At 41.5% G+C, this 17,948-nt stretch overlaps 1 protein-coding gene across 1 annotated transcript; it reads left to right on the forward strand.

The window, feature by feature from the left end:
• Positions 1–8,090: 8,090 nt before the first annotated feature.
• LOC136448691 (G-protein coupled receptor 54-like) lies at positions 8,091–11,823 on the forward strand. Its single transcript, XM_066448331.1, has 4 exons — positions 8,091–8,204; positions 8,362–8,482; positions 9,299–9,600; positions 11,680–11,823. The coding sequence occupies exons 1-4, from the start codon at positions 8,091–8,093 to the stop codon at positions 11,821–11,823; spliced, it is 681 nt and encodes a 226-aa protein (XP_066304428.1).
• The last annotated feature ends 6,125 nt before the right edge of the window (positions 11,824–17,948 follow it).

Consider the following 17,948-nt stretch of genomic DNA (forward strand, 5'->3'; position numbering starts at 1 on the left):
TTCTCTTTGTTATCATCAATGTTGTCATGTTGAAGTTGATTATCAGCACAGTAATGTAACTGCAAGTAAGAAAGTGTAATTCTACAGCGTAGCGATCGACCATAGTTGTAAAACGTTTTAAAAAAACCTATGGCTTTAGCTCACCAACTCAATTTAGAGTCAATGATTGGTAACGTTATGTGGCATTTGGCTATCAATGACAATTCAGAAACTTGACAGAATAGAGGCATCACAAAGACAACAAGATTTTACCAAAAATGGCCCTGCAGGTCCAGAGCAAGCAATCTACACCACTTTTTCTTACAAGAAATGCTATCTGCCACGAAAAAGTCAAGACCACAGCATGTCCAAGACAAAAGATTAAAGAAAGGAAGATCTGGTGTAGTACCAAGGACAGTGCCAGGGTACCCCAAACGCCCTTGACGCTTTACTTTGTACCACGTACCAAATATCATCACAATCCATCCAGAGGTTCTTAAGTTATTGCTCTGGAAACACGCACACACAATCCAATACCTCCATCTTTATGGAAAGACATCAATATACAATGCAATACATCCTACTTATTGAGACATTGGAGGAGAATGATTTAAGAAGAGGTATTTTTGGTATTGGAAGCATTTCAGCATTTGGAAGTGAAGTAGAGATAAACATCGTAAGACATGAATCATTCAAATCACTACTTCATTCTCATGTCGATTGCCTTAAAAGGAAATAATTAACCTTGCTAAAAGAAGAATTTCATATACTTTGTACAACTTGTCTTATTTGGGGCGAGAAGATGATCAACTGACATATCGTGTACAAATGAGACATCATTTGCACAATCAATGAGATACATCAGTCGTGAAGTTTGACATCGTCTGACGAAGGTATGAAATCGTGGTACTTTAGTTTTTCTCATTATGACATCCCAACCCGATGCAGGCATTCCCGGAACATCATTACCATGATCTAATCAATGTCCGTTATCACTAATTCAAATTCAGACTAATACATTATGATGTATGAAACTTTTGATGGCAATTTCATCACACTAACCAATATCGATATGAACGATGCATGATTTTTATTTTCAGACTGGTTTATTCAATGAAATGATGTTGGAAGAGATTTAGCGAAGCAAACATTCACTAAACTAGACAATTACAAACTGCACATCCTGACAGATTTATTTGGCGAGAAACTCTGGCAGGACTCCCCCCAATAGATAATCAATCTGTCAGGATTTAATTTCCACGTTTTGATAAAAGACAGCAATTTTCTTTCGTTTCTATAGAAATAAAAAAAGAAGCTTGCAACCACACTATAAATCGTACAGAGAAGCTGCAAAGGGAGAAACTACATGTATATGCCGTAAATGGCTAAAATAATACCTCTTTTCCTATCGTAAAATGTACTGATTTTGTCGTAAGCTTGCTCCTTGTACAAAATCTATATCAAGCCCTGAGCGAAGATTTCCAAAGACTCCCACGAAGATGTTAAACGTTTGATGTTAAACGTTTGAAAAAAAATTGTTTTGTAAACCATGTTCTCTAAGTTCAGTTATCCGTGAGATGTCTTTATATAAGTGTACTACCTACGTAATGCTCGCTTGATCATCAGATCATGCTGACTTGTTTTTGTGGATGACATTCTCCGGGCACCCAGAAACTGACGCGAGCGAGACGTTTGTGCATCGTCCATGCACTCCATGGCTCTGATTTCATTATGAAGACAGCTATTTTTGCCCAAATCTTATTTTCTTCGCACGCTTGCCTCAATTTTTGGGTGCCTGGTGGATGTCATCCACATATCAATTGAATCAAGTATGACGTATGTTGTACACGTATGTAAAGACACCTCAAGGGTCAAATGAAAATGTCAACAACGGGCATGTAATGCTGATAGGTCTGAGTGATCCTGTTTCATATTTGACCAATTTATGGAACCAGAATCCTACTCAAGCTGTCGTTTTCATTTCATTATGTTTACTCACATTCCTTATGGCCTTTTAAATCACATGTACTTTCGAACATCAGACAGTTTTTTCTCAATTCTGAGTGTTTGTTTGTGACGGTGGTGTTTGGCCACACCTCCGCAATTGCCATTTGAATGCTGTAAATTTGTTCGCGGTGGTTTTATGTTCGCGGTACGGTTTTTCTCCCTACCGCGAAATTAAAACCATGCGGCACGATTCCGTACTTATTTTTTAGATTGTGTTTTGATTTCAATTTCCCTTTCATCATGACATCCAGGTTGCAGCGATTTACCTCGGACAATGTGACCAGTCTACAAGTAGCTGGTACTCTGGATCCACAGGTCTTTTGTGGATTAGATCACTTCTATCTTATTTCTCTCAAACACAACAAACTTGTCAGTCTGTCGCCGGGAACCTTCACCTCCGTCCCTAAGCTGACGTACTTGTATCTTGACCACAATAACTTGACGGTACTAAAGCTTGGAACATTCAAAGGTTTACCGTCCCTTGACACACCTGCGTTGAACGACAACTCTTTGGTATACGTCGGTCCCGACTCTTTTCCGGACAACAAGGTGATTGACCTTCTTAATCTGTCAGGCTGCAAGATTCGCAACATCGAGGAAGGCACCCTGACCGCGAGGCGTTCCCAAACATGACAAAAGTATTGCTAGATGGAAACAACCCGTTGCATTTCCTGCCTGAAAAGATCGTAGAAGGCTTCCAAAGTTTCAAACTCTCACCGTGGGCGACGACCCTTTCAACTGCGACTGTCAACTGAAAGGCCTTGGCTTCGCAAGCAAGTCAACCCACCTAATGTTTTTCTGGTCTGCAACAGCCCAGGGATAGAGGTACAAACGAACGGTTCGTTGGTGTTGGAAGATGCCAGGGAGGAGGACACAGGCAGCTACACTAGTACTGCCGCCAACTACGGTGGGAAGAATAGCAAGGAGACATTTCTCAGAGTGGGTAATGAATGGTAGAAGTTGGAGTCAGAAAAGTCATTCTTCGTCATCTTTAAGTGTAAATATCAACGACATCGCGACTAGTTAGCCCATAACCCATTGAAAAAAAATCAAATAATCTCAACTAAAGCATGAAAAAATACACATTGTAAATACCGTCTTGCTTGTTATTGATTTCACCTTTACTAAAATCTTCCTCGCAAGAATTTCTGATTAGAACATCAGACGAATCCATCCACAGTTATGCCTTCCACAGATATATAGATAATATAAATTAAGAACACACCCAGACACACAAACGGCTCCGAAAGAATAACCTTCTTGGCGAAGGTCATAAAACAGCACCAATCGTTAATATAACCTTCACCGCGACTGAGGTCATAAAGGTCGCTCTCTTCTTCTTCACCAGAAAGAGCGCTCCTGGGTTCTTCTGATCATTGAAAAATAATTGACATTAGCAAAAAAGCGTAAGATGGCTCAAGGGGGCCTTGTATAAAAAGGCACAAAATGTTGTGTTTCTGGTTACTCAACCGACCCTAGCAAAAACCTTCCGACCGTAACCTTTTTTTTTCGGCCGACCTCTAGCAAGGGACATAACATTTTCAATCTGATATCTGAGTGGTTCAAAACAGAATCCAAGTAATGCAAATTTTCTAACCGACTTTATATATTTCACACTCTCTGAACAGATTTAGGCTTCGAGCATTTGATGTACGAATGTGTAGTGCACATAATTGTTCAGTTCTCGAATGTGCTGGTACGATGTATATCTGTACAATCACAACATCGTATTGAAAACTCCATCGTCCTGATGCATTCAAGGTTTACACTGTTAAACTGTATTTGGTGGATCACTTCGGTCGAAATCTTGAAAAAAAATCCCTACCTACCAACCGTATTTTTTCAGGACCATGATCGGAAACATGACATGTTTTTTCTTGGGTGCACTTCTTGACTTGAGAGATTCCTAATTGTTACATGATCCATAGGCTCTAGTAGGGAGGAAATGAGATGTCTTATCCCTGAAGGGTTGCTATGCCATGTTTGTATAAATGCTCAGCTTTTCAATTACCTCAAACGAAACTCAAGGTTCTGTTGGTTTGATATTCAATTCAAGACCACGAAATTGGATTGAAGCACACGTGTCAGGCTTCAAACGCGACATGTGAGGGATTGATTGCCATTGAAAATGCTATTTTTTGAAAATCCTTTCTGCATTTGTCGTGGGCCGCCGTACTGAAATGTCAAGATTTGCGGCATAACGAATATGATTGGGTGTCATCGCCAGCGGCCCTGATTAGTGATGCAGATCCAGTAGAGCCGCACAGCCAGAGACCGCGCACCGCACTCCAGCAGCTGCAGCGCCGAGGAGCAGACGCCGCCAAGACGATCCTCGTGCATCGGTAAGTAGATTCGTTGTTGTCTGTTTGATAAGTACATGATAAAACTGGACAGACAGTAAGTTTATAGTAGAAGGGTCGCAGACTGTTGAAAGTGAAGTGAAGGGATGGTGGAATCTTTCGCCCTCTGAAACGCTATCTCTCCTATTTAAGGAGTGAAATATCATCTGTTGGTAGCTTTTGCCTCGGCACCTGCCTCCTCCTAACTTCGATCTAGTACGATTTAATGATTTTACAACGGAGAGGTCGTGGAGCATGTAGATTCTGTACATGTTAGATGATTATACCCCCACTGAACTAGGACGGCGCTCTCGCCGCGCGCTCTCTGCGACCTAAAATTTAACAGAACGCTCAACGAATTTTATATTAACAACTAACCTTTTTACAAACATGCATTAATTTGGAAACATATTCCAATCATAAAGTCAAGGGTTACACAAATCCGATTAAGATCGCAGCGAGAGCGCCGTCTATTGGATTGGGTCCTTACGTACGTACAAATGTCCATAAGGGCCCAACCACAGTAACTCTCATCTTAAAGGCGCATCTTGTAGAATAGGACCGACCAAACATTGATACAAAGCCACTGTCTTTGTCATTTTGTACATCATAAGTTTCATCTACCTTTAAGTTACATTACACAGCGATATTCACAGCGTATGAATGCGGCTTTGTTGTGTCCTGAGAACAATTTCGCACTTCCTACCAGCGCTTGACAGCCATTTTGTCAAGCTGGGGTGTTTTCGGTAAGACACCAAAAAAAGTGAGACTTCGCGCGGCTTGCTTTACCGCTGTTAACCAACGCTGGAAATGCGAAATAACTGTTGGAAATAAATTTCAAATGTCAATCTAAATGGAGATTTTGAAATGCAAAATATTTTCAGTTTCGTCGCCGAAATTCCACAATGTGTGCCATTATAATTGTCATTACATGACATGAATGTACAAACAACCACATGCACCTCCTTGTAGTTAACTGTTGTGTGAAAACTGATTTCTAACGAATAATTGGTTCAGCAGTTGCGTAATTATCGTCGGAAGAACTACGCCAGTGTATCCTGAGATAGCTTGTCTGATTTCAAATTGTTGAATCTCTGAATCTAAAGGATTGTGATTTGAAAATCTGTCCTCTAATTCTACCATATTTGGTTTTAATCTGTGTCTGAAAGATGTTGTCAGTTTCAGGCACTTTGGATTTAGCGTCACTTAGCGTAGGTATGGAAGTACGCATTGCGTGCTGGTTTGTCATTTGTTTCTAGAGTGCCTGGTGTCTTAGCTTCTTATTATATCAAGTGAGAGTCGATCCTTTCGGTTCCATTCTTTTTCTTCTATTCACAAGACATCAAAAAATCAAACATACAAGACAAAGTTAAATAATCATTACCTCGCCGCCACTTACACAGCATGAAAAAATTGCACGACAGAAAATTCTTCTTTCAAAGAGTGTCAGTTCTGAATTCAGATGTCACTCCATGTGCAGCGTATACGTGTTTAATGTTTAAATTTTCTTCTTATTCAGGTTGCAAAGGTTAAGTTAATTTTGTCATTTCAACCTGACAGGCCCAGATGTTTGGTGGGTGGGAGAGGCGCTTGGCAGAAAACACACTCTACACGCAGGCCTGAGAGAATCGAATTTCACATAATTAAGACCATATACAGCCACTCCGGCACCGGTGTTAAATTAAAATGGGGTAGGGAATATGTTCGCGAGCACCCTTGATAATCCTCACTCCAAATAGCCATGCTTGTCTCGAGCATAATTTTTCGCAGAACACGGTATTTATCCGCGAAACTGCATAGCAGTTTGGGCATAAAGTAGTGCGTCACAGTACTTGACAATTCTTCCGTGAGCGTCAATGAGGCGGAAGCTGTGCTCAATGGTAAATGATTACAGTACGTCAGTTTTCAGACTGTATGAGTTGGATCACGATGTTTGTTCGTTCGTTCGGCGTGGCATTAGATTTGCGCCTTAATGCTGTAACCGCCAACTGCTGTGCGTCTGCTGCAGTTAACATGACCTTCGCTGGGCGTCAAATAAAAGTGGCTTCTAGAATCGAACGAGCCGCTAAATTTAAGCTCATTTTCATTTGAATTGTACCCTGAAGTCAAATATATTCAATTTTCGTACATTCCTTGTGCACCTTTTGAAGCGGCGAAGCTTCTCACTATTGGAGCCTTAACCATACTTCCCCCGTACCATTCCCCAGTGGAATGCCCTGCCTGGCACGGTTGTGACGGCTCCCATCGTTGAGTCGTTCCGTGCCGGGCTGGAGACCTGGGACCTCAACTCCTCCCCCCTACTTTGCCCCTGATGGCTATATGGGGGTAGCAATTATGATGGAATCCAAGAAAAATTGTGTTCTGCTACCTTAAGGAGAAGAGGCCTTCGGGTCTTGTTACGTTGGTGATAATAGATTAGAAAAAAGAAGGTCTACGTGCCTTTTTTCCGTGAGGCTTTTATAATTCACATGTAATCGTAGCCAGCCCGCTTTAACTCAAGGTTAAGCGATGCCGGCAAATAAGTCACGAAGCATAATTGGTTACTTCAATTCTACGTCTCAGGTTATTTGTTATCCTGAATTTAAAGTTATAAACAAATTCTTCGTATCGTATCGGAGCACCCGGCATCCGCCGACTTGTTTTGCTAGACACCCCGTGAATACAAAGGAAGAATCCAATGAACTTATTCCCAGAGCATTACACAAGAATAACAGAATTAATTTACCTATAAGCATTGCCGCATTGCTGATTCTGTATCTTAACTTGCCTTGACTTACCGGAAGATGTACTTAGAGATTACCAACTTTAACCCTCGGTATCGAAAGCGTGTAATGATTTTATCGTGCCTATTCTAATTGGTCGTTAATCGTAGCCGGCCCACTGTTGAACCTTAAGCGTTGTTCAGAAAGCGTGATTAGTCGCTTAAATTCTATACGTGTAGCACTTTGTTTGTTACGCTGAACTCACTGTTAAGGGTTGTTGACAAATGATTCGTATCATGATCACGTAGTCAACACCAGATTGCCCCAAAGTCATGACAAAGCGCCAGGCTGTGTCAGTGTTCGTAGCCTAGCTTTGCCAGACACCCTATGAAAACAACGGGACAATCCGATGGATTCTTTCTTCCCTAAATCTTTTGCGAGAACGGATCGATTTAACGTTAAGCGTTCTGTCTCTGCTTACGAAACATGACCACAGCAAGTCCCGGACAAAAGATACAAATATCGGAAATTTTGCTGCAGTACCAAGGTCAGACACCAGGAAGCCCAGAATCGGCCTTGACCTTAGCGTCAACAACACCTACCCACCTTAGAAATATCAATGTAATCCTAACTTGACATTAGCGTCAACAACACCACCCACCTACTACCTAAGAAATATCAATGTAATCCTAGCTTGACATTAGCGTCAACAACGCATACCCACCTAAGAAATATCAATGTAATCCTTAAATTGACATTAGCGTCAACAACACCACCCACTTAATAAATATCAATGTAATCCTTGACATTAGCGTCAACAACACCTACCCACCAAAAAAAATATCAATGCAATCCATCCAGAGGTTCTCAAGTCATCCATTCACGCGCCCGCCCGAGTACAATCTGACCCGAGTTTCTAATGTTAACAATGTGCAAATGCAGGGGTCCAATCCCTTCAACGACAACTTCCAGGGCTGTTTTCTTTTCACACAACTGAGAGGCGTTCATAGTTAGACCTGTACAGGATCTTTTAATTTTGTACTGTCTGACGCGTCAGTTTGAAATGGATATACTCTGGGAGACCAGACCCCGTGATTCGGCACGATCATCCACCGCACGAGCGCACGAGCTTTACCGGCCCGGGCGGCCCCACTATCCCACTGGCTCCCACGATCCAGTAAGCCCCGACTATAGGGCTAATTTCGGCGGCCACTGCCTGCCTTGGCCCCCGAGAGTAACTGGCAAGGCAGTAACTGGCCCGGTCCTAAGTCTGGTCTCCCAGGGTAGCGATGACATGATGGTCCAATCTCTCCGTTTTGTCGTCTTATACCTAGGTTCCAGAGCGCCCGCCGTTGGGGCCTAGCCTGCCGTGGGACGGCATGGAGGAAACCGGAGAGGCTGGGCTGATGGCAGGTCTGCAGGAGGACCGGATACACGGCTGCAACGCCACCACAGGTGACACTCAAACATTAACGTCACTACCACACCCACTTCTATCTTTTTAAATTCCATTACGACCAAGTTGATTTGATCATATTGATGCGCGTGTATCCGTCTCCCCCCCCCCCCCCAAAGAAAAGAATTCGGGCATACTGTAAATCAGCAAAAGCAGCTGCAAAAGGAAAAATATATACTGTAAATTGCAACACAATATTGCGGAAAACGGATCTTAATGCCTATAAAATGAAAGAACAAAAACGAAGAATCTATTATTCGGCATACCATATATACATATCTCTATATATCTCTGCACACCCTCAAGTCTAGGTACCGTCCTTTCCATGGAATTCTTCTTAATCAAAGTATATGTGTATGGGATGAAAGCCTATCCCTTCCACTACATGACCGTGTTTTGAAATTTAGCATGTTTGCGAATGATAAAACTCGCTAAATTTTGTCGCCATAAACGGCTGATGTTGTCAGAAAGAGAAAAACTCACTTATTATCGAGCCAATTAGAAAAAGATTCATTCCATCACTTTTAAAATCATCCACGGTACGAGGCATAGCCACATAAATCACAGAACGCTACATCGGGCAAAGAGACCCTTCACTTTCAACGCGGATGAATATCCGGAAGTTAGGCTCGGACCTAAGTCAATTTTCACAAAAACGATACCCACCAATCCATACGCTTTTCAGCCATGTTAGTTTTCAATGTCAGTTAGCAGTACATCATGAGAAATGTGATCTCAAACAAAGGCAATCGAAACCCTTTTGTCGCGCACTAACTGGGGTGTGCGCCGTTAACGTAAAACTATATTCCCTGCAGGAAACGCCACCTTTACAGAGGACCTGCCCGGGGAGATGGGGCCTCTCGGGGCGGAGGCTTGGGTCGTCCCGGTGCTGTTCGTCCTCATCGGGGTTGTGGGTGTGGGAGCCAACGCTCTGGTTATCTACGTCAGCAACAAATTCAACGAGCTGAAGACGGCCACAAACCGGTACATCGTGAGTCTGGCGGTGACAGACTTGTGCTTTCTCCTCGTGTGCGCTCCCTTCACCGCCTCCCTATTCGCCACCACCAGTTGGGCCCTGGGGAAGTCCATGTGCAAGCTCGTCTTCTACTTCATGCAGGTGACGTCACTTAACGGTCATACATGTTTCTATTTCTATTCTTTATTTCACGCAGGTAAAAACAATACATACATACATTTAAGCAAGGTGCATTAGCATTTGTGCTGGGGAAAATTGAGACCAATATGGCCTATGAGAGTCCCTCCCAATTTTTCTTGGAATAACAGGATCAACGATGATAACTTAAGGTTAACGACGATAACTTGTCTGTTGATAACATATCTGTTATATATAACATTAACTAAACTACGCACAAAAAGTTCGGAAACTTAACTTTGGTCGATCATATTTCCGTTATTTTTTTTACCGATTTCAATATATTACATATCATTTAAAAGCCTATTTGATTTCCTTTCCCATGACACCAAACTTATTGTGATTGCAAGTTCATGAAACGAGCATTAGGCCTGCTAAAGTGAGTGGTCGAAGAAATAAAGTGCCCAGATTACCTTACTATAGTCAAACATGCTATTCCGTACATATTCTTCTGTTGATATTGACTTCTGTACGAGAGTATTGTGAAAAATCAAAAAGAATAAACAAGACATATTCAAGAAAGCTAAGTTTATTCTTTATCAAAACCAACAATCTGTGTCTTAGTAACGGGTTAGCAAGGAGTCTTAGTAACGGGTGGTCCAGCCACACGCTGTCACTACAGCACGGCACCTCCTCCTCATACTCGTCACCAGTCGCGCAATGCGATGCTGTGGGATAGCGTCCCATTCCTCCACCAGCAGTCGTCCTAGGTCAGCCACCGTGTCTTGCACGGACAGCTCGCCCAAGCTGATCCCATGAGATGTTCGATGGGGTTCAGGTCCGGGCTCTTAGAGGGCCACTCCATCCTCTCTACACCTGCATGCTGGAGATGGTCGTTGATGATCCTTGCCCGGTGTGGGCGGGCGTTATCATCTTGCAGCAAGGCATTCGGCCCCATGTTATGGAGGAAAGTGATGGCCACCGGATCAAGTATTGTGTCACGATATCTTTCTACACTGAGGGTTCCTGGTACAAGTCTTGTCTTTCCCCTCGAGTTTATGCCTCCCCATACCCCAATGTTTGTTGTGAAACAATAACAAAAAATAACACCTGTGGATGACGATACCGTTGCAGAACGCAGGTGTTTATGTGGTGTAAACAATTGGTTCTTCGATGTGCTAAAACTAACCTTGGATATTCTGTGTGCTAGAAATAACCTCGGATGGTCTGTGTTCTAAAAATACCCTTAGAACCTGAGGAAACAATATATTGAATCATCATCCGCGCCCATACCGATAGGATGTCACAGCGCGCGTATGACACCAACAGGGAATTTCGGGCACTTTTTCTCCGTGACCAACTCACGTTGTTAGTCCTGGTACTTGTTCCGTGGGTTTTCAATCACAATAAGTTTGGTATCATTGAACAGGGAATCACACAAGCTTTATAATGATATATAATGCATTAAAATCGGTAAAAAAACAACGGAGATATGATCAACCAAAGTTAAGTTTCCGAACTTTTTGTGCGTAGTTTATTCATTATCTCCGTGAGGGTGGTCAGTGACCTCCACTTTGACTACTCACTTGGAGAAGAAAATTAAACTAGATGGAACTTATACTTCACTTCTACGCAAAGCACAGAACTTGAGTTGGAAACATCACCCAATTATTCAGACCATTTACGGTTCTCTACCACGGGTGTCACACAGACTCAGGCAGAGAAGGGTCCAGTTTGCTGGTCACTGCCTTCGGGCAAGTGAGGAGATTATCTCCTCACTCATTCTGTGGAGGCCCCGGGGGAAAACACGATCCAGAAATCTGACTTTCCCGGGGGCTCTATCGAGAGACACCTCTCATGATGATGACAACGCGACAACTCAAGAACAATGTTATTTTTGATGGATTTGTTTGACTTTTTGCATCTTGATACAATTCGGTGCAATGAACCTGTAATGCTCTACATAGCGTCTGCCATCACTGTCACAACCAATGGAAGATTAGCTGATCTGTTTATTCAGTATATCAGCTAAAGTGGTTCGTGATCACATTGAATTTCACAAATTTTGGAGATTGATTGAATGGGCGGTATTGTGTACCTCAGGTGACGGTTAAGGCGATGTGCCTGACCAGGTGTGCCCTGACTGTGGACCGGTACTTCGCCGTCGTCCACCCCATCGCATCCATTGACTACCGCAGCCCCAGGTTCGCCATCACCGTCAGTGCGCTCATATGGATCTGTGAGTAACCAAATCGCGAATCTACCAACTTCGCAGTATTCGTTCATTCGTTCGTTCAGACCATTGTCAGTTTTTTTCCGCTGTTTAAGTAGCAGGGTAGGGTATCATAACAGATAGGGGGTTGCTAGGCTTTCCTATTTAGCGCCTTCAGCACACTCGACATACCGGGCCCAGGTTCTTTTGTTGGAGAAATCGTATTGCTGCCCGTCTACGATCTTTAGAGGAGGCTAATTTCAGCCTACAACAAACAGAAAGAAGTCAGAGAACTCTATAGATCTTAATTCAATAATGGCTCTTTTGGTTCATAGTTCGCACCTCAGGAATATATACTCGTCTTATCTTCAAACAGATAAAGAGTTCGGCTCACCGTTTTTGGCGTACATATTGTTGAGTCATCTTCTCTTTCTACGTATTTCTTCACCGCGCGCGATCAAAGATATGCCGGCATCGGGAATCTTCAAAGGCCATCAAATCTAATCTTTGCCACTTGATATGCTCGTCTTTGGAGTAGGAGCCAAGTGCGTCAGAAGCTTCCGCTCTAGCCAGGAGGGAGACAACCTTTAATGTCAACAACAGAGACGCAGAAATTGTCTCAAAACACTGGGATAAACCCTGTATCTGCTTGGAGAGCATCGTCTTCAATTTGCGACGGGGGTCGCTGTTAACAGCGTGGTATTTAGGGAGGGCCTCAGTTAACATGTTTTGCTATTATAACAGTAACAAGCTTAAGCTATCTGCCACCAAAAATATCAAGACCATTGCACGTCCAGGTCAAAAGATACAATAACGGAAGTTCAGCTGCAGTATCAAGGGACCCAAAATAAACCTTGACCTTTGTCTTCCCAACATCTACCCACATACCAAATATCATCATAATCCATCAAGAGGTTCTTTAGTTATACTGACTACAAAATCCGTATACACAAACACACAAACAAACAGACACACAGAAAGACACTCCGACAAACAGACGGACACACATTCAAAACAATATCTTCATTTTTCATCGAGACAAATATCTTGTAGTGTGATAGTAACAATATATATATATATAGCGAGAGAGAATACAACCAGGTGTATTCCGTACCAAAATTGGTTTTGAATAACTGTCAACCTTTTTGAACTTCTAACGCATTGTAAATCACAGTCCACTTTGTATTACCATTGATGCAGTAAATAAACCTTTCATCCATTCATCAAAGAACGTTCTTTTCGTAAAGAAAAGAAGCTAGAACCATTAAAAACTGATCTGTTTGCCCAGGGTCGGTGAGTACCCTCGCGTTAAATAGGTATGATATCAGAAGTGCTTTAATCAAAGGAAATACATCGGCAGAAGCAGAGGGACACAGAATGTTCTTGGTCGTTTTGAAATGAGTTGACGCGTCTTGTGAGGCGAGACAGCTGACAATCTAAAGGTTGAAAGGTGGCCTTGTAGTCAGGGTTGTTTATTTAAAATCTGATTTTTGAAATATGTTTTTATTCAAATGAGAAGAGACTACAGATATAGTGGTGACGCACTCACGTTGACAAAGTTGTATTAGCGTCACCACTCAACATATATACACAAGACATAAGTGAAACGATAAGAATACAAACTTATAACAAAACATAATGAACTTATGAAGTAATATGATGATCTAATAAATATGCTAGAAACAAATTATACGGAATGTTCTGGGTTCGAATCCCTAGTAGACCCCAATGTTACGACATAAGAAAGGTACTTTATACCAATATCCTCACTCAACTCAGGTGAAAATGAGTAACCTAGCTTTGGCTAGTAACGTCCTCTCGGATTGGACGTAAAGCCGTACGTACCAGTCCGGCCTTATACACGGTTGCACTCAATGTTTAAACTGACACGCTGTGTTCGTCTGTGAATATTAGCCATATGCATCCAGGACATTGAAGAATAGAATTCTAATTTGAATTTTACCACTGGATTACAATATGAAAAAAATAGACGTTTCAGATGTCATTCCAATATCTTTCTTCTTTGATTAAAAAAAAGCTGTTGTGTGGCTGTTTCCTGCTTCTGCTAAACAAACAAATTAACAAAAGCAAATGTTGTGTTGTGTGGCTGTTTACTGGTTATGTGAAACAAACACAAACAAATAAACAAAAGCACACAGTGCTTATCCATTTTTATAGGTCCGCTGTAATTAACGATATCCAGCCCGTGATGTCCAAAGTAGACAGTTACAGTATTTCATCCATTTTCATTTTTTCTTGATTCATCACAGTTTTCCTGTGAAATATCTATTCATCTGAATCCAGCCCGAAGTACAATGTACGACACTTTGATCCGTTGATGTGAACCCCATGGCTTGAGTAAACATCAAATGCCTTTCCAACAGAGGAAGCTTGTGGTCCATGCTTTACAAATGATTGTATTGACATCAGAATGAGGTACAAAAGTTGCTTTGAACATCAGAATGAGTGGAAGCACTCCGAAGGAGACTGTATATAAAATGTAAAGCTTCTGAGCATGTTTGTATTTTTCCGAGAAATGTCCTCCCAGTAGTTGTTTTGGAGTCTAGTCTGGTATCGTTTTATTCATTCTATTCATTTATTTAGCACACATCAAGATACATGGAAGGGTGGCCAAAAGCTTGCAAGCTTATATGTTGGACACCCAGGTAACTACGATTACAGCATAAATCAAATCAACCAAATCACCATCAATCATCATCAAGTAATGAATACTACATAGTGAAAATTTCAATCCGAAGAATGAAACTAAACATAAGTGAAGCTAAACATAGAAATAAAGATTAACACAAAGGGACAGGCACGGCTCAAAAAACGAGTGGAGCGTTAAAAAAAATGACATGATAAAAGATGTTTATTTTCCAACCAAATGCGAATACAATAGTCAACTGTCGAGTTAGATAGTTCTTGGGGGAAAAAAAGGCCAGGGGCGTCTATTAACATTTTACGTTTTCTTCATCTTTGATATACCGCGCCACTGAGACTGAATAAGAAAATCCCCGGGGCGTTTCACATCCTTTAATCTCCAACTGCGACGTGGCCTTTATTCTTTGTACTGATGCTGTGCGAGCACGTAGCTCAATTAGCGATTGAAAATGAACCTCTACATGTAATTTAGGAATCGTGCGTGAAACCACTTATTGCGCATAAACACAAAAGTCTTCGTTTAAAATTTGTGCTTCTGATGAATCCCCTTGGGAGCAATATTAGTAGTTTGGACCCTGACTGTATAACTGTGGCTTTACTTGCTGTTACAGATATCACTGTAAGATCTCCTGTAAGATTCCTAAATGTGCCCTGTTTCTTGATGTCCAATACTTTACCACTACTGGAATAAACATTGTAATGATGAAATTTAAGGTTGAAATAGCCGGTTATAGCTAATCTAGTAATATTGTCGCCATCTTAGATTTTGACCGATGACGTAATCAAATATGCATGAATTATGAATATCAAATCATAAAAGTGATAGTGAATTACATTTGTTGGTATTGATATAAGAAAATAATCGCAGTTTAAAAAGACAGCTATAGAATTACATTGTAAAATCCAAAATAAGCGACTTTTCCCCAAATATGGCTCTCAGAAACCGGTTGCCATGGCAACATGAAAACAATAATTAGTTATTTCATTAAGTTCAGATTGTTGCCAACGAAATTTTAGCAAAGCTGACCAAGTTTGGTTGTTCTAACGTAAGACATTCAGATGCTATATGACATCAAGTGTTGGCGCAGGCCTCAAAAGAGCCCGCCTGTCTGAATAGCGTAAGTTGCAAATGACTATGTTCCCTATTTTTGCATAGATTATGATAATGAGCAGAAATTATTCACACCTGATCATGTCAAACTGTCCCTTACAGATTGCTTGAACTATACATATATACAAAACACAAAAATTGTCACCAATAAAGCTGTATTTGCAGGAAACATTTTGAAAGCAATTGCACAGTCAAATATCTCTTTACTTTTCAAGTGATTGTTTCACTGTTGGAACATGTTGGAACAATTTGCATCATTTTTCAGATGGTAGATTTGGGTTAAGTAGGTGCTAATTGTACTCTATTGTCTGCCTCTGTATATTTTTAGATTTCACGTCTGGACTTTTGTCTTTGGGTACATATGCATGGCACCTAGGCCTAATCCCCTATACTTTGAAGGGATCTGTGAATTGCCCTGTTCCCATCCCACTGACCCAGTTACACAATGTTGTTATAATGTTGGAACATGTAGTAACAAATGATCAACCTATGTAACAACAGTTTCGAAAATAATGCAAATAACATGTGCAATGTTAGAAATTTATCTAACATGTTGGAACACAGCAGAAACTATTTAGAACATCAAATTAATGTTGGAAATTGTTCTTAACAGTCCCTTAGACTGTTACAAAGGTTTTGCAAATTCTAGAACAAAAGGCTACAAACACCCACTCGGTAATGTGGAATTGACTCTATTACTTGGATCGAGAGGAACATCAAAGTATATAAATTATGCAAATCGTGACCTAATTTGCTTAATCAACGAGAGTATAGTATTTTGCAACCTAGCTTTGAGGCGAATAATTATCACAGAAATAAGTGCGTATAATACATCAGTCGAAATGGTTTTTAAACATATAGATATGCTGAATCATACCTTCGCCAAATGATATAAAAATCATTTGGCGAAGGTATGATTCAGCATATCTATATTATTAATTGCATTTAACACAAAAAATCTTGTGGAAGTGTTTCTTTTAAAATTTAGATTCAAATGTCTGCCTGACTTTGACCTTTGCAGTCGCCATGCTGATGTCCGCACCTTTGGCCGTGACCCTTGACCTGCACCAGACAGAGTGGCATGGTACGCAGACATACTGTATGGAGGTAAGGCAACGATAGGTCGGAAACATATGGATCAGTTACTGTAATAAGGAGGTTCATGGTTTCCAACTGCGCATGAGCAGCAAATGAATCGTGGGTATTGTGTCAAAAGTGAAGGCCCATGAGACATGAACAAAGCACATCTGGGCATTGGTATGCAAATCGACCTGAACATGCGTGAAGACACTCTGTTTGCCCAAATCTGAATATGCACTGATTTTTCCGTTTCGTATCTGGGACGGTAATAAGTACTTTCATAGATTCGAGTACGCATGTGCAGTGTCAAAGGCGAAGGCCCCTGAGAAGTAAACAAAACTCGTCTGGGCAATATTATGCAAATCGAGACAATGGTCGAGACAGAACTGTTTACAACCCACAGGACTTCACCTTTGACACTGCACATGCGTACTCCAACCTACGAAAGCGCTTATCATCGTCCCACGGTCCTACCTTTATCATCCTTTCTAGTTCGTGTCCCATATGTGACAACATGTTTCTGCATCTGTTAAGTACATCGCAAATATAATAAAAAGCCAGTCGGCTTTACAGGCTCGGTAGCAGCTTGATAAATCAGTACATCGAGCTACCTGTAACATATTATCTTTGCACATCTAACTGTAAATTTTATTTAAAGCTATCATTTAAAGATGCTCCTACAGTGCTTGGTGAAAACGGGTTCTACTCTACGGGAGTTGTAGGGAAAAACGAATTTTTGAACACCTTTAATCTGGGTACTTGAAGACATGCTTGACACACGATCTTGTATCCCTTCCAGCGGTGGCATTCCCACGCCGGCCAAATAACGTACTGGGTCACCGTTGTTCTGCTGACCTACGGGCTCCCCCTAGCGGTCGCCATTTGGAGCTGCGTTGTGGTGGTGGAAAAGCTCTGGGGGCGCAACGCTGTCGACCCGAACATGGGCTCCCTGATCAGAAAAAGAGCTCTTTCGAAGAGAAGGAAGGTGAGTGAACCAAGCTGTTAGTCAGCTATTCAATGTGTTTCTTTAGAATGTTACTGTCAAGCGTTTCCTTGTCATTGGCACCCCCTCAATATCATGGTTAGTTGCTATTGTTTGAATTATAGGGACACGTGCTCTTGCTCCGTGCCCATTGTCTTGTTTCAGCTTGTTTGTGCATTAAAGTTTACATAGCTAACACTATGACTAGCTGTGGCCTAGCACCAAGGCTAGGTGTAACCTAGCAACCAGCTTAGCTATAATCTTTCACCGTGGCTAGCTGTAACCTAGCACCAAGACTAGATGTAACCTAGCACCGCGTACCG

This window comes from Branchiostoma lanceolatum, chromosome 14 (assembly GCF_035083965.1).
Source record: "Branchiostoma lanceolatum isolate klBraLanc5 chromosome 14, klBraLanc5.hap2, whole genome shotgun sequence".
Classification (NCBI taxonomy): domain Eukaryota; kingdom Metazoa; phylum Chordata; class Leptocardii; order Amphioxiformes; family Branchiostomatidae; genus Branchiostoma; species Branchiostoma lanceolatum.

Coding starts and splice junctions, on each gene's coding strand:
- LOC136448691 (XM_066448331.1), top strand. CDS start 8,091: ATGGATATACTCTGGGAGACCAGACCCCGTGATTCGGCACGATCATCC. Junction 8,483..9,298: donor CGGCTGCAACGCCACCACAG/GTGACACTCAAA, acceptor TATTCCCTGCAG/GAAACGCCACCTTTACAGAG. Junction 9,601..11,679: donor TCGTCTTCTACTTCATGCAG/GTGACGTCACTT, acceptor TGTGTACCTCAG/GTGACGGTTAAGGCGATGTG.